The sequence below is a fragment of the Anguilla rostrata genome, chromosome 11 (assembly GCF_018555375.3).
Source record: "Anguilla rostrata isolate EN2019 chromosome 11, ASM1855537v3, whole genome shotgun sequence".
In the NCBI taxonomy this organism is placed as follows: domain Eukaryota; kingdom Metazoa; phylum Chordata; class Actinopteri; order Anguilliformes; family Anguillidae; genus Anguilla; species Anguilla rostrata.
Window position 1 is genome coordinate 12,094,073 of NC_057943.1, and position 23,915 is coordinate 12,117,987.

The 23,915-nt window shown below is 42.1% G+C and overlaps 1 protein-coding gene across 1 annotated transcript in view; it reads left to right on the forward strand.

The window, feature by feature from the left end:
* Positions 1-1,462: 1,462 nt before the first annotated feature.
* Positions 1,463-23,915, forward strand: part of arhgef10lb (Rho guanine nucleotide exchange factor (GEF) 10-like b) — a 93,868-nt gene continuing 71,415 nt past the window's right edge. Inside the window, 5 exon segments of the mRNA XM_064297959.1 lie at positions 1,463-1,796; positions 8,074-8,135; positions 12,804-13,121; positions 14,022-14,049; positions 20,716-20,789. Of these exon segments, the coding sequence (XP_064154029.1) occupies positions 8,099-8,135; positions 12,804-13,121; positions 14,022-14,049; positions 20,716-20,789 (457 nt within the window). The 5' untranslated portion in view covers positions 1,463-1,796; positions 8,074-8,098.

Consider the following 23,915-nt stretch of genomic DNA (forward strand, 5'->3'; position numbering starts at 1 on the left):
CACAAGATAAAGCGCAGTACTGACCGTACTGTACCATGTTATCAGAGTGATTAGGGTTCGCAATATGATTGTATTGATGATATGCATTTGCACAGATAAAATATAAAAATTAAACAAAGTATGAACACATTATTGAGGTGTCCATTTAGTGGTTAAACTACTATGTTTGGTATCACAGTAAAAAAATAATTAAAAATAAGTAGGCCTACATGTTGTTTAGTCAACACAGAGCCCAGTAGTACATCCCATGGCTCACTTGTAGAGGGCATGCAAATTCCTATCTAGTTCCACAAGTGACATTTGCGTACACCACCCAATTAGTATTCCCTTTCTTCTTCTTTTTTTTTTTTTTTTACATAGCTGGCAGACTTTGTTTTGGACTGGTTTTCACTAATCATGCTATTCTCTTTGCTGCAGTTCTTGGACAGACTTCTCTCCGATTTGATAGACAGTAGGAAAATGATCCTCAGTAAGAATTTCAGAAAAATTAACAGGGCTATGCATTTTCAGCAACCAATACCTCCAGCCTGTAACTCACAAAGTGGCAATTTGAATCAATTTGAATCAAACTTGTTATGACCGGTCTGTTTTTTATCAATTGGTGACACCTTAATTACAGATCATTACCTTGTAATGTGTTGCAAAACACAGTTACCAAACAATGCAAGGTACTGATAATGTGTATTTGCTTTTGCTGTTAGCAAGGAACTTACATGCGTACATACATTGACCAAAACTACTCTGTATGCTAAAATCTTGTACAGGCTTTATTTGATATCAATTATTGTGAAGTCTCTGTGCATAGAAGAACCCTAGTTCAGAAAATACTTCAAATTCTGCTCACGAAAGGCTGTGGTCATATGATACATTGTGCCTTCCACCTGGTCAGTCTTTTCAATAGAAAGTTTAGTAACTCAAAACCTCTGTTTTGAACCAATGTGGGAGGAGCTCTTTTGAACTCTCTCTGCCAGAGAAAATATTGTAATGGCTATAATATGACATTATAAAAAAACAACAGGAGAAAATGTCACTCACAAGGAAGCCAGAAAGTTAAACACAGGAGGGAAATGGTCATTCCAAATTTCCTTCCATTTCTTTAAATGGAGTGCTTAAAATTAACTGTGGGGATGAGGGGGTGGTGGGGCAATTCTTCCCTTCCTGTTTCTGGCCCACTGTCCAGCTGCAGTTTTATTCAGCTTCAGGTCTGAACACAATCAGTATGCCTGTCATCCAACTTTCTCTCTCTTCCCTTTTCGTTCCCAAGCCCTGCCTACACTTGTCTTGAATGTGTTAGTCCCAGGATTCTGGGCTCCTGTAATTGGTGGATGAGCAGGCTCCATGCCTCTGCCATTGGCTGATGTAGGCTGAGAACATTTGTGCCTCAGCCGAGGGGCTGTGCCTAGTTGTTGCAGAGCAGCAGGGGGAGGGAGGGAAAGGGAGGGGCTGAGCTGTGTGTGTGTGTGTGTAAGCGAGAGAGAGAGAGACAGAGAGGGAAAAAAAGAGAGAGAGGAGTTTCTTCATCCAAGGAGCGTTGGCCTGCGTGTGGATTGGGGAACTTATTGTGGGAAAGTAAACAGCAAAGGATATTTCAAGCCTGTCTCCACCGAGCGCAGGAAGAAAGGGGGTCGGGTCTTTGAGCGTGGGACCTCAGGGGTGCTGTGCAGCACGAGGATGGGGGTGCGTTTCAGAAGCCCGTTCGTCTGAAGTCCGGGGCTGCATGGGGGAGTCCTTGGATTAAAGTCTTTAGGAGGTGCTGCAGTTCTCTGGTGGCTGTCCTACCCAGGAGCAGGAGGTGAGTGGCCATTGTCTGCATTGTCTCCGCTGCGACAAAAGCTTGGATGTCTCCCACAGGGAGAAATAGGGAGGGAGGGAGGGGTGAGATGGGGTGGACGGATAGATTTTTTTGTGCTCCCTCTCTCTTCTGACTGTGCTTATAGGCGCTGGTGGGGAGGGGGGGGGGGGGTTGGAAATGGCTTGAGAGAATGCTTCGCAGATGAACTACGCTGTTGCTGACAGACTAGATGTTCACATCAGGTAGTGACAGGACTGGCGTAAGGACTATCCCTCCTGTTTGGCATCTGCACCTCGGGGACAAACCCAGACACACTCAGAAATTTTTGGGCTGGACCGAGGCAGAGATTGAGCTGACACAGGCCTTCTGTAGGACAATGTATCCCTCCGACTGCTGTCTCTTTCCACTGCTGAATCTAAGCTGAGGGGTGCATTCAAATCGGTGCCATTTCCCTGCCTGTTCTTGCGCAACCTACCTGGAACACAGCTCAAGGAGAGAGCCTTCCCACCGGCTTTGGAGTGCTATAACAGGTCGGACTGTTTTTTTGTTATTTCACAAATCCAAGAGGCCTGTGTGAAGCTAGACCTCACAAGAAACTGAACGTTGTGCCGGCACTGCACTGCAGGCATGATATCCGATCCAGCTGGAGATGGGAAAGAAAGAAGAGTCTGGCCTGCCTCATAGTGTCACAGATTTCTTGTCATCTGCGCTGTTCTGTCTCTCACATGTCCTAGACAGCTCTCTCGGGCCAGAAGGGGCTTTGGCCCCCCCTCCCCCCCCCCCCTCCGCCTGCAGGAGATCCCTGTGTGTTTCCTCTGGGCCATCATATGAGCTGCATGCATTTGCTGCATGATCTCCAGCTCTCTAAAGGCTTAGATGTGGTTTGACTTGCCTGAGGACTATCAAAAATCTATGGTCATTGTGATAAAAAAAACAAATATATGACACGTGAATGTTATAGCTGTCATGGTGGTAAATAAGACTGGTTGAGGCCTGGACATTAATTGACAGAAAGAAGCCATTTAAATGCATTTGACCTATAGAAACAACCCAGAGGTGTGTGTGAGTGGATACAGTGCTCTGTAAATGATACAAAGGGTTGTCGTAACAGCTGTGAAAATGAATATCCTTGCAGTCTTTTGGGGCCATTTCATTTGCTCCACTTCAGCTTCCTGCTTAATATATTCTTCAATATTTGGCTTCCTCTCACATATGTGTTTACCTATATGGTCGTCATGCACCCACCAATCGCAGCCTCTGCAATGGTCTGGGGCACTAGATCTATAGAGGAGTACACATCAGGCTTGCAGGCCATACAAAGCGCTGCATGTGGACAGACTAGTGTGGCCAGGCATGGAACACTTGTGCATCCCTGCTTACACATCTTTCGTTAAAAATATGTCTCCAGTTTTGGTTTTCTCGCCATCTTCTATGCTCTCAATGTAAGCCTCTTCAGTGTAAAAGCACTTACTAAATGAATGCACTGGAAAAAATATTCTAAATTGTACGGTAAAAAGGCTAATGTGGTGCTATGTGTGCCAGTGTGGAAAAAGGGTGGATTTTAAAGATGAGGGGAATGAGAGAGAGAGGGAGAGAGTGAGAGAGAAAAGGCTGTTGTGAAAAGAGTGGGCTCACTCACAGAGTTAATGTGTGTGGATGTGCAGATGTCCCACTGTGCTTGTTGTGTCCAAGACGCTGCTTGTGTAATTCTTGTGAGCGGGAAACTCGCCGTCTCCATGGCAATGGCCGTTTCAAACAGTCTCTTCTACAAGGGTGTTTCTCCACCCCCTACCCCCCTTTTTTGCCATGGATCAGGGTTTTTAGTGGCTCTGAGACAGGATATGGACTCTATTTGGACCTTACAATGAACCTCCAGTCCAGACAGTGCCTTCAGGCTGGGAGGTACTTCTTCAGATCCCTTTTTCAAACACCACTGCCCTTTCTAAAAGCCTAGGGGAATAACGGTCAGTTTCGCCGTTGAGAAAATGTTTCATAAATGCAAATGTTCCAGCTTTCTCAGTCCAATTATTTCTTATCTTAGATAAGCAGTTTTTTTTAAAGTGCCCGACAAACCAAATATAAATTTGAATGTGGAAACTAGGCAGTGCTAAATATTCTTAGGACTGAATAATACTAAACATCCATGCCTTTAGAATTATTAGAGCTCCAGCACAAAGTGTTTTCTTACAAGCAATATTGGGAAGTATGCGGAGGGTTTAAAATGAAAATCCAAGCAAAACAAGACAAAACAAAAGATGTAATGCATCACAAATACCCACTGCAGCATATTCACGCACTTATAGCAAAGTATTGTCAGAAACTACTGTGACTGGTTAACTAGGTTATTATGCATGGCCAGTGAAACAGTTATGAGACCCTGTTACAGCAGTATGATCTCCTATAGCTCATGGCCTTATGAGGGAAGACTCCTACAGTTATGGGCTACACAGCGTAAGAGCTCCTACAGTCTTATGGGACCCTGTTACAGCAGTATGATCTCCTACAGTCTTATGGGACCCTGTTATACAGCGGTAAGAGCTCCTACAGTCTTATGGGACCCTGTTACAGCAGTATGATCTCCTACAGTCTTATGGGGGCCTGTTACACAGTGGTAAGAGCTCCTACAGTCTCATGGGGCCTTGTTACAGCAGTATGATCTCCTACAGTCTTATGGGGGCCTGTTACACAGTGGTAAGAGCTCCTACAGTCTTATGGGACCCCGTTATACAGTGGTAAGAGCTCCTACAGTCTTATGGGACCCTGTTATACAGCGGTAAGAGCTCCTACAGTCTTATGGGACCCTGTTATACAGTGGTAAGAGCTCCTACAGTCTTATGGGGGCCTGTTATACAGCGGTAAGAGCTCCTACAGTCTTATGGGACCCTGTTACAGCAGTATGATCTCCTACAGTCTTATGGGGGCCTGTTACACAGTGGTAAGAGCTCCTACAGTCTTATGGGACCCCGTTATACAGCGGTAAGAGCTCCTACAGTCTTATGGGACCCTGTTATACAGCGGTAAGAGCTCCTACAGTCTTATGGGACCCCGTTATACAGTGGTAAGAGCTCCTACAGTCTTATGGGACCCTATTTTACAGTGGTCCTCTATAGGAGAGAGGCAGAAGCCCCAAGCTGATGGTTTCTCCCTCATAACAATCCCAGCGCTGTTCTCCCAGTACAGTACAGTACAGCAGCTGCCTCCTGCTATTGTCCATTCAGGCTCTCGGGCCCCCTCTCCCCACAGCCAGCAGCAGGCCAGTGAATTATTCATGGGCTTTGACCCTGGGGGGCCAGGAAGAGAGGAGCAGGGTCACAGAGTCACTGGCTGCTGACCCGCTGAGTGTATAGATGCCCTGTCTGATAGGGAGGGCACAGAAAAGGCAAAGAACTTCTGTCTGAAGGAGGCACTGTAGGTTCTCCTGATCTCCGCTGAGGACACTTGACCTGTTCCAAAAGTCCTTGAAGGTGTCCTTAGTGGCGCACCCCACAATACCTGCTGTACCCTCAGGTGTGCGTGCAAGCACCAGATGTTAACTTTAATGGCTACGAAAGCTGCTACACACAATGGTAGTGCAGGGACACCTGTCCAAAGAGACCGGTCTGCAGCCGTCACTGCTCATGCAAATTTCAGTGGTGTTGTTTCAGTGACAAAGCATCGATATTATCTAATCACTGGGAGATTCAGCTTCAAGCTGTAGCCACCAGAATAATGCTAGGCCATACAAAATGTTCACACGCACACATGCGCACATACATCAACACACATAAACACACACAAACAAACCACGTGCACACACACACACACGTCATGTAGTAAGCTTGCGTTGGACCTTGCACGCTGAGAAAGTGGAGATTACTTAACTCACTCTTTCATTGCAGCTCTATACCAAATTTGTGCTGAGTTGTAGGGCGAACTGATGATATGTCAAACTTAAAGGCTCAAGAACCATGTTTAGCAACTTTTTTTTCTCCAATGTAATCTAAAACACCTTAAGGATGCATGAAGTTAGGCATACACAGGCACAGCCCAGCAACATTGCCTAAAAATGGAATACCCCACGCTTGTCCGCCTCAGTCAGCCCAGCCCCACAGAGACACTTTTCTCCTTTCGCTCCCGAAGCACAAGGCCTAGTGACACTGGAGCGCCCGCGCGTGTGCGACGTGTCTGGATCTGCCGTGCTTCTGTGAGGAATTTCACAGCCTCGCTCAGGCGCTGACGTCCGTCCCTGCCCCATCTGAGCTGCTTTTCCCAGGCTGACAGGAACCGACTCTGCCCCTTAGGGAACCCAGCCAGGTGAGGCTTGGGCGACAGCCCCGAGGGCCTTCGGAACTTTAAAATGACTCACTGTGGGATAGTGAGACAGGAAGTCATGGTTGACTGTTTGGAGATGAGGTCTGTTGTCTTATAAAGTATGGGGTCGAATGTCCCCACGGTCCCCACTGAACAGGTTATAATAATTGGAATTAGCCTAATATTCACACTGCCATCCTTGAACTGATGACCTGTGTCACATTCACGCTAAAAGCTATGAGTGGAAAACAAAACTATTCTATTACAATTGTTCTGGGCTTTTATTAATTGCTGGCCAAGCCTGACAATGGAATCAGAGTTCCCTATGTTGAGGGCACCTGGTGTCACACCTTATATGAGACATATTTTCTCAACTTGTAGGTCTAGTTTGTACTTAGAAATCCACCTGTGACTCTGAGAACACATTTGTTTAGTTACCATTGTCCCAGTCTGCTTTGGTAACAATTTTGCCAGCTCAGCCATAAACCTGTTTTATTTGAGTTCACCAACATTCCTGGCAAATGCCTGGAAATGTTGCTGGCAGGACAGCTCAGTCAATGACACATCCGATGATTTTCAAATGAGTCATTCAAAAGACATGTTTAGGGGAGCAACAAGAACATGATGCTAACAGGTCACTAGTGGGTGTGGTTGAGGAATAATTCACATTCATATCACACAATGTTGAAACATTTCCCTCTGGTGCACCCTAACTTGACATCCAGTAAAAAAAAAAAAAAAAAACAGAACATAATTGCAGCTGTGCAGCAGGACATAATCTCATTCACCCATAGCTGTTTGTAAAACAGTGGACTGGAAAAGTGACGACTGTTTTGTCCGTTATCGCAGGTACTGCATTGAATAATCTCCTTGGACCAATAGTCCTGCAGCAATTTCTGGCGGAGCAGGCATTTTCATTTGCAGGAATAATTGCACTGTAATACCAAACCAAGGCAGAAAATGGCTCCCGTTCGACGTTGAGGCAAATGCCAATATCACACTCAGTCGTGACTAAATAAATAACTTGGCCTTTACCATGTGGGAAAAAAAAAAAACTACTGACAATGTTTTTTTGGGTCTGGACCAAGGTTATTCTGACAGAACTGTCATTGTTTACACCAAGCTGTGTTGGTCAGTTCGAGTGAGTGGTATGTAGAGGCCGGGGGCTGGACTGTTCCATATTAACAGACAGTGAGAGGCAGTGGGTCTACATGAATTGAAGCCATTCTTTTTAAAATCAGGGATTACCTCATCGTTTGTCCACACCGATAAGAGTCTTCTGTGCATCAGTCTCTTTTTTTTGCCGACCTTCATTTTGATTGGCCTGTTGATTTCAGCCCGAAAGTTTCTGTCATTATGGTGTGAAAGCAAGTATTCTCTTCTTTCACACCCTATTGACTCATTTATTTTATTCCGAATCACTAAAAAATTCTTGAACATTAAAATATCTCACAGCTGAATTCTACAAAGCAGCTACAAAAGAAAATTGTACCTGAAAACATGTTTAAATTTCTGGGACCAGGGAAGATTTGAAATGACAGTACCAGGCTCAAAGCTGGTAATTCACGATATGTCATGTTTTGTTGGCTGATATTGGCAGAAAAGTTTCTGTGATGGACAGTTTTTTTTTTTTTTTTTTTTTTACCCAAGATGCCTTTCTTTCCTGAATTTGCATCTGAGCCAGGCAGCAGAAATAGTCAAAACCATGAAGCTTTCCATGTCTGTCCTGTTGGAGGGTTTCCACCATGCAAAGTTTTCCATTGGATCATGAAGCTACACCTTTCCATCTGTCTTTCGGCTGCTTCCACGTTGTTGTGTGTAGCCCATAGAATTTCCAGGATTGTTGCATAATTCCATTGGAATACTGTGTGCAGGATTCCATGGCTGAGTTCGAGCCTCCCACAGGACCTTACAAGTGATTCAGTGTGTAAACACTTGCTGGAAATGATGCCCGCGGTAAAACTGAGCCCCATTCTTTCTTTCTTCTGCAGACTGATGTGACTTCAGACTGACCCGATGGCATCCCCACACCCCCCAACCCCGCCAACGACTGGTGAGTCCCAAACCAGTGCTTTTCTGTCAGTGTTCCTCAGAAACGGCGAAAAGGGAGATCGTTTGTTTACTAGTGACCTTGTTTTGGAGAGACTGCTTGTTTTTCCAAATGAGGGATTACAAATTTTAATGAGCAGGCACACAACTTCGAAGCCAGATTTTGCAGTATTAAGATTGCACAATTCCCCCATCCAGGCTTACACACTGCATTCATCTCCCCCCATCCCCCACATTTACATTTGAGATTAGTTCCATGCAGCTCATGGTGAAGTCCCCCCTCCGACCCCCCCCAGCACATCCCACACAGAATGTCGTCATTTCCCTTGGGTGTGCGAAACAAAGCAATCTCCAGCAACAGTTCTCTCATCATAGGAAATAGTTTCATTGTAATCAGAATGAGAAACAGATGGTATCTTGGAAAGCTGGAGCCAGAGTTTATTTCTTGATTGCCTGTGAGTGGACTCCTTCCTATGACAGAGATAAATGATTTGGTGAGATTACTGCATTATTGTGCGCAGATATGCAGAAGTTCGAAAACTTTTGTGGCATTTCATTTGGACTATGGATATTGCTATAAAGTAGGGGGGAAATGACAGTATAGTATTTGAGAACAGCTTTTGTGGGAGATGGAATTTCAGTTATTTCTAAAATTAGAAAACATTAAATAAATCAGAGTTTTCAAACCACAGTGCTTTGCGCAAAATGCTTCCCCTCCAATCTTTCTCAAGGTTGTTACAGTAACATTTATTTTCCTGACAATTGTTACAATAACTCTTCTTTTCCTTGCGATTGTTACAGTAACCCCCCTTGTCAATGCAACTGTTACAATAACACAATTGTTACTGTAACGCTTCTTTTCCCATGATTGTTGCCATAAGACAACGTTTTCACATTTTTGTTACACTAGCATGGTCACAAGTAGTGGACACGTGCTGCAATCCACATAAGTGAACGTGTATGTTGGGGCGTTTCACTGGGCACAGGTTTGAGGCAATGCAGTGTCTTTAGGGCATATGACCATAACCATAAAAGCAGCGCAAGTCACTGCAGCATGTGACCACAGCGATGACACAGCACGCAGTAAGAACCAATCAATCCCACTCCTCGCTGAGCTGGGCACCCTCCAGACAAACACGCCTGTTGCACACAAGCGTGTCTCAGTACCACTGAACCTGCGGCTAAATCCCTGATGGTGGTTGCATGCTCAAGAGGAAGTTAGGAAGCACACACGCCCATCGCGTTCAGCTTAGCACAGCATTTTAACCCCCCTGCCCAGGAGGCTTGGGAAAGAGGAGCTGGTGTGGGGGGAGGGTTTGGAGTAAGGTGAGTTTTGACCAGCTTGGCCATATGCCGCATCAGGAAGGATCGGGGGCGGCTTCACCATATGTCACACGCGCTTGACCCGCACCTGTCCACTCAACACTGCTCCAGGTTCCAGCCCCTACATCAGCAAGCAGTAACTGTTTCTGTAAATGTGTCATATTTATCATGTCTTTTTCCCCCTTCATCGTTTTTCTAAGCTTCAAAACCTGAAGAGCAGTTCATGATTCACAATATAAGGTTGGGAAGCACTGTTCTATACTGTCCTGTCACATGAGCTCAGACAGTTACGTAACCTGGGCTGGGTGGGTGGTGACCATTGAACAGACAGTGAACCAACCGTGCTTTCTGTGATTCAGGGGATTTATTCTATTTTAGTGGTTTACACCTGCCGCACAGGTAGGGTATTGATGCAGGACAAATAACTACAGAGGAATAACTTGGGAGACCTGGCCCTTCCTCATCCATATTCATTTAAGGTGAAACCCTTGGCCTGCCATATGCTTGCTTGCTTATGGCTCTAATCCCTCCTCAGCTGTGCATTTACTCCCCTGTAGCAGTGGCATAGGGAAGTAGAGCTAATCCCCTGCCATGTTTGAACTGACATTGCAACAAGAGTGTGCTGCAACAGAAAACTGTAATAACAGAGCACTGCAAGAGAGAACTTCTGTAATACAGTGCTACCAGAGCCCACTGGAAAAACAGAGCATTACCACAGAACACCGCAATAGCAGAGCACTGCAATGGGAAGCTGCAATAACAGAGCACTGCAAGAGAGCACTGCAACAGAACACTTCCATAATACAGCACTACCAGAGAACATTGCAACAACAGAACACTGCAATAAAAGAGCACTGAAAAAGAGCACTGCTGGAGAAGACTGCAGTAACAGAACACTGCAATATTGCAATGGTAGTTTCCACCTCACCAAACACCAGTGATATCATTAATTTAACTTTTTATCACGAGAGCTGAATTCTTTCATTGGTTTTAGAGCATTTATCATCCTGGCTTGTGACGCCGCTTTAATTAGCTGATTAATGACAGTGGATGGAGCTGCTTTGTTTACTGTGCTTCCCTGGCAGTACTGGACACAGAATCCAGGCTGTAGGGTGTTCCTAACACACCCGCTTACTCATGAACAGCTCCCCTATTGTTCCTCACATTGTTAGCCATATGTGTTCAGCAAGGCTAACTATTGTGTCACAGTTTGCCAGTGCTTGCTTTCTCTGAGGTTTTTGTGTTGTGATTTTCCTTCCTGTTCTTTCATGCGATGTTGAATTTTCTTATTTCATCCAACTGTATATCTCGCTCAAAGCAGCAGATCCTGCTCTTTTGTTAAAGCTTAGAGCTTAGTTGTCGGTTTTACAACTAGAATGCGGTTTGAGAAACCTGACACAAACACATTTTCATCTTAATCATATAGCCAGGAGACAGGCAACATAGGTAGGCAACAATAACTGCAAATAGCACACACCCAAATTCTGTTTATGGGAAGGAGAAAGGCCCTATTTTTAAACTCATATCCTATTTAAACTGCTATTTTCTGGTCTCCTAAAATACCAGCATGGGGTCCAGCAAGCCTAATGCAAATTGTGCCAAAGTGACCCAGTTTTGACCCAGTGTCCCAGAATGCACTTTTGTTTCCTAAAACTTCATGTGGTACTTTTTTTTGTTTTTAATAACAAAAGGCTTCCGAATAAACACAAAGTGGTCTTTGAACACAAGTATTTAATTCAAAACTTTGAGAAAACCAAAAAATGGCAAATCAAAACTTGCATATCCGCAAGAGAATGAAAGTCACAGTTCCCTTGTGCGCTTGACGTGCCAGCGAATGGTTGCCAACCCCGTGTGGTTTTTAGTCACCTTCTCATCTGTATGCATCGCGTATAATCAAACTGCAGTCCAGTAACCCACAGTTGTCAGGCATTTTGTTCGGTGGAAATATTGAGAATGTTTCTCAGTTCAAAACAACAATTAGCAATAGTCTACATCAAGAAAACCTTTCATTTTAATTTTTCCACATATGAACATAATTTATTCCACCATGCCTTCATTATGGTTGGTTAAAAAAATAAACACCATCACATCATCATTACAAATGAACGACATTTTTCATTCATTTTCATTCATAATTTCATCATTGTTAAAAGTGATTTAGCAGAGCTAACGGTAACCATTAAGCATAAATATATCATTTATATTGTTTGGAATTCAGATAAAGATAATATATAGAATATTTTTGTATTGCCAAAAACCCAACAATGTCCTGGGTATACTTGACCCAGGCTAGCAGTTTCACAGGTGCTAACAAGTAATCTGAACATAAGGATTAAAAGGTCCAGACTGTCTTACAGCATATAACTATTAAAACAGTGCAAACACTTCCAAGTTACATCAGCCAAACATTTCTGCATGCATGTTACTATAAATCCAGTCCAGTTATAAAATGTATTGCACTAATTTGGTAATTAATTGAATTTCTCTTCATGAATGGGTTCATTGACTTCACATAAACTCACACAATGGTTTAAATTGTGGAACTTAACATCTTTAAACAACTGGAAGGAAACTTTGACACTGCTCCAAACACACCACAGAGACTCAACTTGTTGAATTCAAATTAGAGCATGAACTAATAGAAGCCAATGAGACATCACAAATGATGAAAACCTATTTGAGACTGTATGTATGTTTTTTATTTTGGTTGTTTTACACTTACACATTTAAAAGCATGACATTTGAGTAGGGATAGCACATTAGCATCTTAATCCTGTCTAATATGGTGTCATCGTACTATAGAACATCTGCAAACGTCACCCTGCATTATTTAAAATTTAAAGAAATAGACTGGATTACATACATTATTATTTTTGATTTTTCATACAAAACTATTTAATATGCCACACAGACATAGGATGACATCTCAGAAACAGCTGAGTGAAAAAGAGAAAACTGCTAATGGGTGAGGTTTATTTAATTGGGCATGCTTGTTAATCAAAGTCACATAGAAGCGATCAAAATCCTGGATAGGATACTGACCTCATCCATTTCTTTGCCTCGCCTGGTTTAAGTTCACCAGCCGCCATGGCTGTGAATGACCTCACAGATTAAGTTTAGCCGGGAATAACTCACAATGACGTGGCATTCTCTATAATTTGATGTTGTGAGGACTTCTTTGGAAAACAGTGACTCAACGACAGCAAAATACATTTCTCTGTGTATGTGTGTGTGTGTGTGTGTGTGTGTCTGTGCATGTATGTGTGTATCATGGCTACCAGCCAGATCAGAACATACTCAAGCTTTTGGAGTTGCTGCAAATTCACAAGGTTCCATGTTGCTGTTTCAGATCTCATGTCCAACAGTACGTTCCAAGCACAGCATCAGACGGTGGAGGATGATGATGAAGAACAGGGGGAGAAGTTTGAGTTTGAGGACAGCGATGAGGGAGAGAGTACCTCGAATGGCTCAGATGTGAAGGACAACAGTGCTGGTGCTGCCAAGGAAACTGCAGAGATCGCCAATGCAAAAGAAAGCCAGACCTCCAGAAATGAAGATTCAGCAGTGAAGCAACCCTCAGCAAATACACTCCAGAGAAACAATGGCATGCCCCCTGCTGGTCAGGAGGGATACAATGCTGACACAGCTCTCCATAGCAATAGCGCAGGTGAGGAAATCTAAGCGTGAATTATTGTGACCTAATTCACAAGTTAAGTGCACGTGAGAAAAATTGAAAGAGTGAATTACTCTGACCTCATTTACAAGTTTGCCACTCTATATGTCCACAGTCCCAAAAGGCCCTACCTGGCCGGGGTGTGAGAACCAAACAGGTGTCCCCTTTTTTTAAATATTGACATATGAGAGACACTTACCCTTGGGAATGTTGTTAGCCACGTGCCATGCAAAAATGAGATGGGAGACTTGATATTCTGTTGGTGTGAGTCGATCTCAAACAGTGGTCTGAGAGTGGAGGAGGAAGAATGCATGAACCCTACAATAAGCTCTGTTTCAAACATTTGATAAATGTTTCATCATGCAAATATATAAGCGTAATGAAGAAACTTCTACGAATGTTACACTAACGCGTAGTTTAAAAATTATGACATGTACAGGTTGATATGCAAAGACTTTAGCTGTTGCCCTTGACCAAGGCACTGGCCTCAGAACTGGAGTTGGTCCCCGGGCGCTGCACTGTGGCTGCCCACTGCTCCTAAGTAATTAGGATGGGTTAAATGCAGAGGACAAATTTCACTGTATGTACATGTATATGTACATGACAAATAAAGCTTTCTTATAAAGCCTTCTTAAAGTCCAGTGGGGTAAATATTAATTACAGAATGACATATGTTAGACTTGCCAGTGTATTTTGAGCTTACTGCTTAACAGTGCTTCATCATTCTGACATCAAATTGATAACATTGTGTAACTTATTAATTCTTTTTTTGTTACAGTTGATTAACAATTGATTCATTGATTAATTGACTTATATTATGCAACACTCCTCTTACACAGCAACTGGCTTTTTCATCAAAGGAAGTCTGATATAATAAATCTCTTTTTTCCACAGATGTAGATGTTGCTGAGACTACAAAAGGGTGAGATGCTTTATTTCTTATGTCCGTAAATATCATGTTATGACTGACATAAAGGAACTCTATAAAGCTATTCTTGCTGTCACTGAAAAACATTAAGCTTTTAAAAAGCGGACATTACCACTTGTTAACAATTATGCGTATAATCAAGTGAATGGTTTTATTCTATTAATAATAAGAAAAAGAGGGGGGGAGAAGCAGCTTTGTGTCATACAATTGGCAGTTTTACAAAAAAAAGATCTGATGTAAGATCTGATGATGTGATTGCTTTGTCCTCTCCTCTCATAGCAATGCATTGTGGGGAGGGCTTGATGGCTGTGGAGACTGGATCACCATCAAGCCCATCTCATCAATGGCTTGGTTCCCATTGCACTGTCTGCATATGACGGCATCCACATGGTTATAATTCAGTTACAGTCCCTCTATCTATTGTGCAAGAGGGCTTCTCAAGTACAGATATTGAGGACTCTTGTTCTCTACCGAGATCAATCTTTCTCCTTGGCTGGTTATGATTAAATGTTGGTTACTATGGTGGAATCTTTGTTGACATGAACATGCAAGATAACCTAGTAATAAAGGGAAGAGGACCCAAAGTGCATGTAAAGTGTTCTCCAGGACAAGATTATTGTGTGATCCAATTTCTATGGACTGTATTCTATTTAATTTGTCAAGTGAAAATGCAGTCTTTTAAAACTAAATTCCTCTCTGTTATTCATTGTGTCAATATTCAATTCCACTCAGTATAATCGGTATAATCAACATATTTGGCTTTTCTTTTCTGAAGGCAAGAACATTCTATGTTCTTGCCTTCAGACCATTTTGCGTTTAAGGAATAAAACACTTTTAAAAATGGAAAATAACTCAACTGACCACTCAAATGCGTGCTGAACAACTTTTACAGTATGTGAAATTATCTCATTAGTTTGTCTCACAAAAGTTGTTTCAGTTTATGCTTTTCTATATGAATTACCTTGAGCTTTGATCACTTGTTATTCCACGCTGCTTTGGGAACAATGCTGGGTCCTCAATATCAGACTTGTTAATATTGTAAAACGTTGTGGGCAGTTGTGCGTTTTAGCTCCCACTATTTCAGACTTGCAAACCTCCATTGGTGTGGTTGTCGTTCACCAGCCTTTTGTACATGTTTCTGAGGCATGACAGAAAATGACTGCGAAATAGTAAAAATGTGGCCTGATCGTGTGGGTTTTCCTGTGCTGTAGGCCAGTGGTTCTGTGTGTGTGTGTGTGTATGAAGAGACCCACTGTTGTCCTGACCAGAATTCCTGGTCTGCCCCCAGCATTTCTGCTGAGTGTGGTTTTCCACTGTCGGGCTGAGTTTATTGTGCTAGATGGGCTAGGCGGAGTCAGAGACGTTACCATAGAAGGCACACTGTGACATGCAGGATTTGCAGCGCATTCTGGAGATGCTGAAGTAGCCACACTGGGTGTATGCAGCTTTTCCCTTCTCCTCAGCATTCTCTCACTGCATTCTCATTCCAGAAAGTTCTGGACAAGCAGGCTGAGCCATTTTTTTTTTCAAAACCAAAAACCTAAATTGTTACGTGACTTGCCAGTTATTTTGGCATGGGTGTTTTGGCTTTAAAGACCAAGTTAGAACTTCACTCCAATATCTCAGCACTGGTTAGTGATATTTTAATTGTCAATATATTATTTTTAATGGTTTTATTACAAGAAACTGAGAAGATTTCAGCCGTTATCTTTCTAGAAAGGCATTTATGGATTTTAAAATACATATATAAATGTTTAAATACATGCCTTTTGAAGACATGGGAAAGGTAGTGTAAATATTGGAATGTTACTACTCTGGGAAGAGTAAGCTCAATACAGAAAAACTTATGAACATATAGTGGCATTAGGTTCGATACCACTTGTTAGTGTGGCTGTTTGAGGTTTCAGTGCACATCCCAATAAACCTAGGATCCAAAGATTTGTTTGAGGTAATTAATTCTTGCTCATTCAAAATGGAACTGGTTAGCTGAGTGGTGATCTTGTGTGAGAAGCAAATGAAAATGATCTGAACATTCGCAGCACGCTAGTCCCCCAGGCTGTGTGCAGATACTGCAAGCACACCAACACAAAATAAACTATATCCGAACAGACACTGTAAAAATATACCTGCTCATATTTAAATTAAAAACGAAAATGAATCAATTGGAATAAGTTATAATGCTATTTTATAATTCAGTACCACAGCTATATGTATTACACAGTGTGTAATGGTAAGACCATCCCACTCAGCCCACCCACACATTTCCGTTTGTTGTGGGTTACTGGGTGACAGTGTTGCATAGTGGCTAGAGAAGGGCTTGTAAGGTTGTGGGTTTAATTCCCATCTGGGGTGATTCTGTCGTACCCTTGGGCAAGTTACATAACCCGAATTGCTTCAGTAAAACATCCAGCTGTGTAAATGGATTGCTTGTAAAATATGTGGAGAATATGTGTCTGCAAAATGCGGAAATGCAAGTTCATTTATCTGCTGAGTTTCTTTTTTTGTGCCAAGCCTGGACTTGTATACACTGGGGGTCTGAGCATCAAACTGACAATGGCTCCTCCTGGAACCATGCAACAAATGTAAATCATTCTGCTTTGACATATTTTAACCCCCATAATCAGAATCTGAGTCATATTTTACATTTACCAATAAAGATACAATTTTATGGATAGCCAATAAACAACGTAAGTGGTACTGCCATACAAAGGCAAAAGGCAGTAACTTCCCAGGGTGTAGAACTGAGAAAAATTGCTTAAAAGTTATTTTTTCTTGTCCAGCAATATGCTGTAATAAAAAATAGAGTTAAATACCAGCAAATGATTTCTGGTAAAATCACCCTGATTGCTAGATTTCATTGCATCAGTAAAATGATTTTTACTTGTGCAAATTTTAAATTTGTTTTTTAATCAATTTATTTGATAATTTTACTCCATAATAAAAGCCATATATAATGAACTCTTTCATGTTCCAATGTAACTCCAAGCATGCAATATTATCTAACTGCTCCCAAATGCTTGTAGCACTTAAGTCTGCCTTGACTACAAAGGCATTTCTCGCTAGCTAATGAGTAATTTGAAAAGAGTAGCAGGATTGGGTAGATTATTTTTGCTCCACCTTCCCTGCTTGATATAACAAATTCAGATCACACAGATGACATTGATCGAATGCATTAGCTAAAGCAAGGTTGCTGTGGTTTGCATGCACCAGGCATACATTTTTGTTTGATAGCAACAAAGTTTGCTTATGTGCACCATGCTTAAAATCATGGGTTTGGACATGCTAAGTCAGGACTCTGAGAAACTAAGGCTCATGTTTTGGAATTAATGTAACTGGACTAGGTTATGAGACAAGGTAGGCTATTTTATGATTGTGAATTGTTACTGCTGTTCATTTAAGCCTCTGTTGTGCTTGTTGTCATGCATAAGTGTGTGTGTAGAAATCAAAGGGAAGCAGAGGATATGTGCATATTGCACTCCCCTACCCATGTTAGGTAAGGCAGGGCAATTGTTTCATTACATTTTATGTTAATTAGTTTCTCCCCACTAGCAGGGGCTGTGTTATCTTAACTATGGAAAAAAAGACATTCCTTTAAATGCAAAATTTAACACTCAACTAGAACACCAAGGTGCATGCATTCCTGCAGGTCTCTCAATGGAACGTGGTAAATAGACTCCTCTGTGCATCGATAGAACTGGACTCTGAAGGTCAGGGGAGGTGGGAGAGTAAGAGATCAATGGTCCCACATGCCGCAGTGGGAGGCAGGCAGGAGTGAATCATTAACTCTGCTATGTCAGCGGTGTGTTGGAGATTCACTCAGGAAAAAGCAGGTAAACAACCTGCTGTTGAACGGTTACACCTGGGGGTGAAACAGATATATCTCTCTCTCTGTCTCTCTCTCTGTCTCTCTCTCTCTCTCTCTCTCTCTCTTTCTCTCTCTCTCTCTCTCTCTCTCCTCTCTCTCTCTCTCTCTCCCACACACACACACACACACACACAGACACCCATAGGTGTAGTGCATACAAATACATGAAATAGACTGGAGAGTTCTGCTATGTGTTTTGACATTTGCATGTTGAGACACAGGTGCTGTCTGGTCCCCGGGGGCATCTATCGTGCCTCAGAACTCACCAGGACCTGCAGCAAGTGCTGTGCTTACTTTGCATATCGCTCAATTCACCTCTTTGGAAATGCATCTGCATATGCTCATGCATAAAAAGTCAATGTCATGCACATTTCCACCCCAGAGGATTTCTGCAACTTACCATATGTACTATTCCCAGCCTCAGCAAGATGCATGAATATACCCAGCCTTGAAAACGCAAGATTTTTAGGCGGAGGCTTCTTGACTGTGTATCAAATTCTTTAGTCGCCAATGGCGTGAGTCACTTCCTGTCAGCGGGAGTCTGGAATCTAGAGTACGCTTTAACTGTGCGAGAAGTTAAAGCGTACATTAGAGGTACAGTATGGGGGGGTAGTCCTGCGTACGTTTCTATTTTTTTATTTCTCATTGTTTGGCCGCAGACTGTAGGCCTGCTAAAGACTCCATGTCAGCAAAAAAAATGTCAGCACTCTGTAAACACACTTTTCATGAAAAGAAATCAGATAGAAGACAGAGCAGATTACTATTTGGGCTGGTTATGGGAGTAATGCTTTTGATACGGATTCAGGGCCCAATCTATCCTCATTCTCAGGTTGAAAGTGTTGCTGAGATTCCCTCTTATTTAGAATGCGTACATATTGTACCCCATGTTGTACAATTTTAGAAGGAGATCACACGGACTGTTCTCTTTCTACCAGCCTGGTAACGTTCTCTGTCACATAACAGTCCTTAACAATAATGGATTCTAATTATTTTTTATTTTTTGGGTTTTATGTTTTTCAAATGGGGTATAAAAAAGGTTTTAAAAAAATGCAAAGGTCCCCAAAGTGAATATATTCCATTTAAATTTATTTATTAAGCAACTTTAATGTGCGTCTGAAAGTGGAATATCTGAAAGATTCATGGAAAAATATTCATGTTGGTTTAGAAATGTTTCGTTAAATATTTAGGAGTTGTTTGTGCCAGAATTATAAATCTGAGTCTGGGGGTTTTTCCCCTGCATAAAATCCCCTTGCTGTCACAATTTCAGTTGAAATATACTCTGTTCTACATTTCAGTTTCATTAGTTGTTACAGTTTTCTAACAGTGAAAATGGGAAGTCAAAGGGTATGGTTATTCTGTTTGACAAAGTCTGTTTTCCTTGTGTGCCGTGAGACTGTGTGCCGTGAGACTAACTGTTGCAAAGTTTGTTTGTTTTTTGTCCTCTTTAAGTGCTTCTTTCTTTGTTTTGAGATAATAATTCTCGGATGCTATGCAGTAGCATCTATGTTACCACACATCTAGCTTTATGATTTTTAGTGTTTAATGTTTTTCCATTTTTCATACTGGAGGTATGAACATAAATTACTGTCATTACTCATATAGTCCTGTCCTTCTACTTAACCTCAAAATATGAAATAGGACTTTTGTTTGCTTAGCTATCAATTAAATGACTGAAGTGAGAACTTCTTTGTTATTTTGTAAAATAGACATAAAGGTCATAAGTGTAAAAGAACAGACAGGTAGAGTATGTCATAGACTCTCAAGACTACTACCACAGGGTCATATGCATCATAATTAGTGCATTCTGTGGCATCAATATTTTGGTGATGCTTTACTTTAGATGGGGGTTATGTAGCATTGTATAAAGCCTAGCATGTTATGGAAAATAGAAGGGGGAGTAGCAATCTTCATGAGTATGCACACATTAATACAAGTACAAGATAAAGGATTTATAAAATGCCACAAAACCCACATCAAAAGTAAAGTGTTACCAATATTTAATCGCTCAAAGTGTCAGTTCACTTGGGGATGAAGTACATGGTTTGGGCGACAGTGTGTTCTTTTTTATTTTCTGCATGGTAATTTTCTCAAAGCTGTAAGTAGAAGAGGTGGAGGAGTTGTCAAGAAGGGAATGCATTATCAGATATGGCTCTTAATGTAAGCATGCAGTTGTGAGGCATTTCCTTTTCAAAATTCAAGGATTTATTCAAACTGGGTAAATGACATCTTGACTGTGGGAACCTTTTATAGCTTCTGTATTAAGACTGTTCAATTCAAAAGCACTCCTGATGATGCATTCTGTTCTACATAAAAAAAGGTTACATTTTCTGATATGTACCAAACACAGTTATTTCCTTTGAACAAAAATGTCTTAAAGCTCTTCTTTCAAGAATGGAAAGTAACAAAAACCACTTTCCATATATCATATTTAGAAGACAAAATTATTTTTTCAAGAGGACCTCTGTATGAATTTGTGCATATTGCATGTATTATATGCAAGCTTTATGCTAGTTGAAAGAACAGTCTGAAATATACGGTTATTGACCTCCTCTGTATATTGCATACATTGCTTTTGGTTTTGTTGTGTACTCTTGAAATGGCCTTTTACCATCACCGAGTGTTTGTGTGTGTGTGTGTATGTGCATGTGTGTGTGTGTGTGTATGTCCATGCTTGTGTGTGTGTGTGTGCACCCAAGCAGTCTTTGCCCCTCCTTTGATCTTCTTATTTTTTGTATTTGGAAGTGCTACACCCTGAAGACTCTATAACTACTGTGCTGTTTTTGGTCATGTTTCAGAGAGGCCCTCTCCACAGAACCAAGCACTTCAGGAGAACTAGACCCTACCTGGAAGACTCATACCCTCTCTGAAGGTAAAGAACATTTCCTCTCTGACCTGAATGTTTCATTTTTATTAATCTATTTATTTTATTTATTTCAAAGGGACAGTGCACACCAGTTAACATGTCTACAGTTTAATCAATGCATAGGGTGGCAGTTAGCTAGACAGCTCATTTAACGCACGTTAAATGCCATGATAAATTCTTCCTGTGTCCTCTAGAACCTAATGTGCTCAGTCTATACCGTGCATTTTCTTTGTGAGCAGCGGACGGCTCAGATAATTTGATTTGCTCACGTACGTGCGCACAGATGCCACAGCTGATGCCTGAATGCTGCTGCTGACGGCAGCACACAGCCACTGCAGAGCACAGTATATGACATTCCCGAGAATAACCTTCTGGCTTAGGAGAGTTGCATTATCTCATGCCTAGTTCTGTTTAGTGTTGCAATGGCCAAAAGCTGCTACACCCCGCTTATTAAAACAAACAACGGCAAACATGCTCAGACAGGTGTGTTTGAGCGGCTCAAGGTGCGCTGTCCGCTCCTTGATTACTTAATCAGTTCTGGGTGGAATTTATTTAGATTTCTGAATCACCGTAAAGCCCGCAGGAGGATAGATTCTGTCCCACAGGTGACGTAATCACCACGATCGCTACTCAAACACAGATGCTGCCTCACCTCATGAAAGGCCAGGCAAAATAATGATTATTTGCTCCAGATCCAAACGACGGTCTCTTTGATAGGGAACATTCATTCACAGATCGCTGGGTATTATTCGCAAAAATTAATTTTTAAAGGACAGTCTCATAATTCTGGTTACTGACAAAAATGTTTACAGTGCATGCCTTATTCAGATGGTGAAACCATCATGACAAAACCTCATGACAAAAAGGCATTTTCGTAACAACTTTGATTGATATCCTTTCACATTTAATGGTGAAATTTTTCAGCAGTAAAATTTTGGAGTTCACCATGTTTAATAATTGAGAGACGTATGACTAACAGTAACATAGGTGCAGTGGGTGGTACTCTCAAAGTCTTCTTTCAACTTTTAATCCTCAAATACATGTGAGGTAGAGATATTATTTTGCTCTAACCAATAATGGCAAGAGACAAAGTATGCTTTGAATGGATAAATCTGTCTGCAGCCTTGGACGTCAGTCTGTTCCAATCCAGTAATCATTCTTGTGCCACACTGTGGTGTGATATAAAGTCTATCGACCGTAAAATAAAACTTCTTGAACCTTTTTAAAAATCAATTGTGCAGACTTTGTGCAGAGAGCAATCTTCCTCAAGGTCAAAATGTGGAAAGTTGAGCTTTTTGGAAAGTTTGACGTTATTTATGGTGCCCACCTGGAATTGGACTTGCTGAAGCATTTTGTAATATGACATAGAATTGCAATTTACATCTAGACTTTCCACAAGATTGACTCACATCTGCGTGACATTTCGGGTAACCTGCGCCTCCACTCATTCCTCATGACCCTTCTGCGGTAGCGATGTTTGCGGTTCTGTGTGCCTGTTCAGCCCAGACTCTGACCCGGTCCCAGGAATGGTACAGTGTGGTGTCAGAACTCACCCTTCGCCTGCACAAAGGTACACATCCCCCAAGCTCCCCACAGTGGCCAGTCTGGGGATGTAAATAGTAGTTTTAGCCATTCTAGGAGCAGTGTATGTGTAGCAGTGTAGCATAGTGGTTAGGGAACTGTGCTGTGTGTTCAGTTCCCAGGCAGTGCTATTTACGTCTTTGATGTCTACAGCAGCCGTGGCTAGAGTACCCCAACCTCGCCCCGTACCACCCCCCCCCCCACCCCACCCCAAAACAAAAGCATCACCAAGGTGACAGCTGAGGCACAGAGGCCTTTTTTGCAGAATCTAGCCGCTATGGAAACGAACACTTACGACTCCTCCCCCCGCTACAATAGCAGCAGGCTTATTGACTGGGGCTGAGGACGTGGTCTCCTCTGTCTGACCCCGTGGCTCCAGCGGCAGTAAGTGGTGTCCTGGAGACCTTGAGGAGCACAGAGTTGATTACGGGCTGGATGTGGGACCCCCAGCCCCTCGCTCCGGCAGAGGCGACCGCCATCGATCTTGATTACGGAGCAGAAATCCCGGCTAGACACGGCGCGGTCCAGCAATTTAAAGTTCCTGCAGCCGTAAACAATTACTTATGCACCTAGCCGGGGGTGGGGGGCGCGGTGGGCAGCTTTGGTCAAAGTCTGAAAAGGACGAAGTCAGCAAGAAGCAGCAAATAAGAAAGTAAGATAACAGTAGGGGCAGTGAACACAATCAGGGATATGCCTGGACAAAGGAATACATATCTGCTGCTGCTCTTTCATGATACAGCACCTTTATTCATGTTTTTTTTTTTGGGGGGGAGTGGGGGGTTTGCAGTTGTTTTGAGGCCTCAGTGAAGTGTTCCTATGGCCTCAATTCATGAGATAGGTATTGAAAATATTTCCTGTTTATATCTATCCAGTGCTGAACAGTGTTTTTGTTGGACTGCTATGCCTTCCTGGATTAGCTGCAGTTTTGCAGTTCAAGAATAATTCCTGCAGGTTTAAATTGTTCTCTGAGCCAACAGTGATACAGTATGTGTGTACTCCACTAAAAAAAAGGCTGCTGCGCACTGCTTCTAGTTAAAAGGGGGATCGGTGCTGCCGTATCTATGTCAAATATCTGGCGTCGTGCAAAAATATTTCATGGCAGTTTTTAATCTTCTTTTTTTACACATTGCACAATTCACCACCAGCTGTTTAATGGGCTTTAGTGGAAGTTCTTCCTGGGATACTTCCAGGGTCAATCCATCTTACCCACAATCAATGGAGGCAGCATCACCTACATACGAAAGGGCCGCAAATGAATTATCATGCCGGAATGTTCCAAGTGCGTCATTCCGACATCAGAAAAACATTGCAGAGTTGATCAATAAACCCAGTTTGAAGGTCTGAAGGTCTGCCTTTAGATGTAAATGTCTTATAACTCAACAACCGATAAAGGTGGTTCAAAAAGCTGACTAAATTATAATTATTTTTATTTATTTTACTTTTTTTTAAACTTTTTTTTAATGGAATAAATAGTTTTTTTCTAACTGAGAGTGAATTTTTTTAATAGTTTTTTTTTTCTTAACACTGACAATAGATCTAATTGGCTTGGGA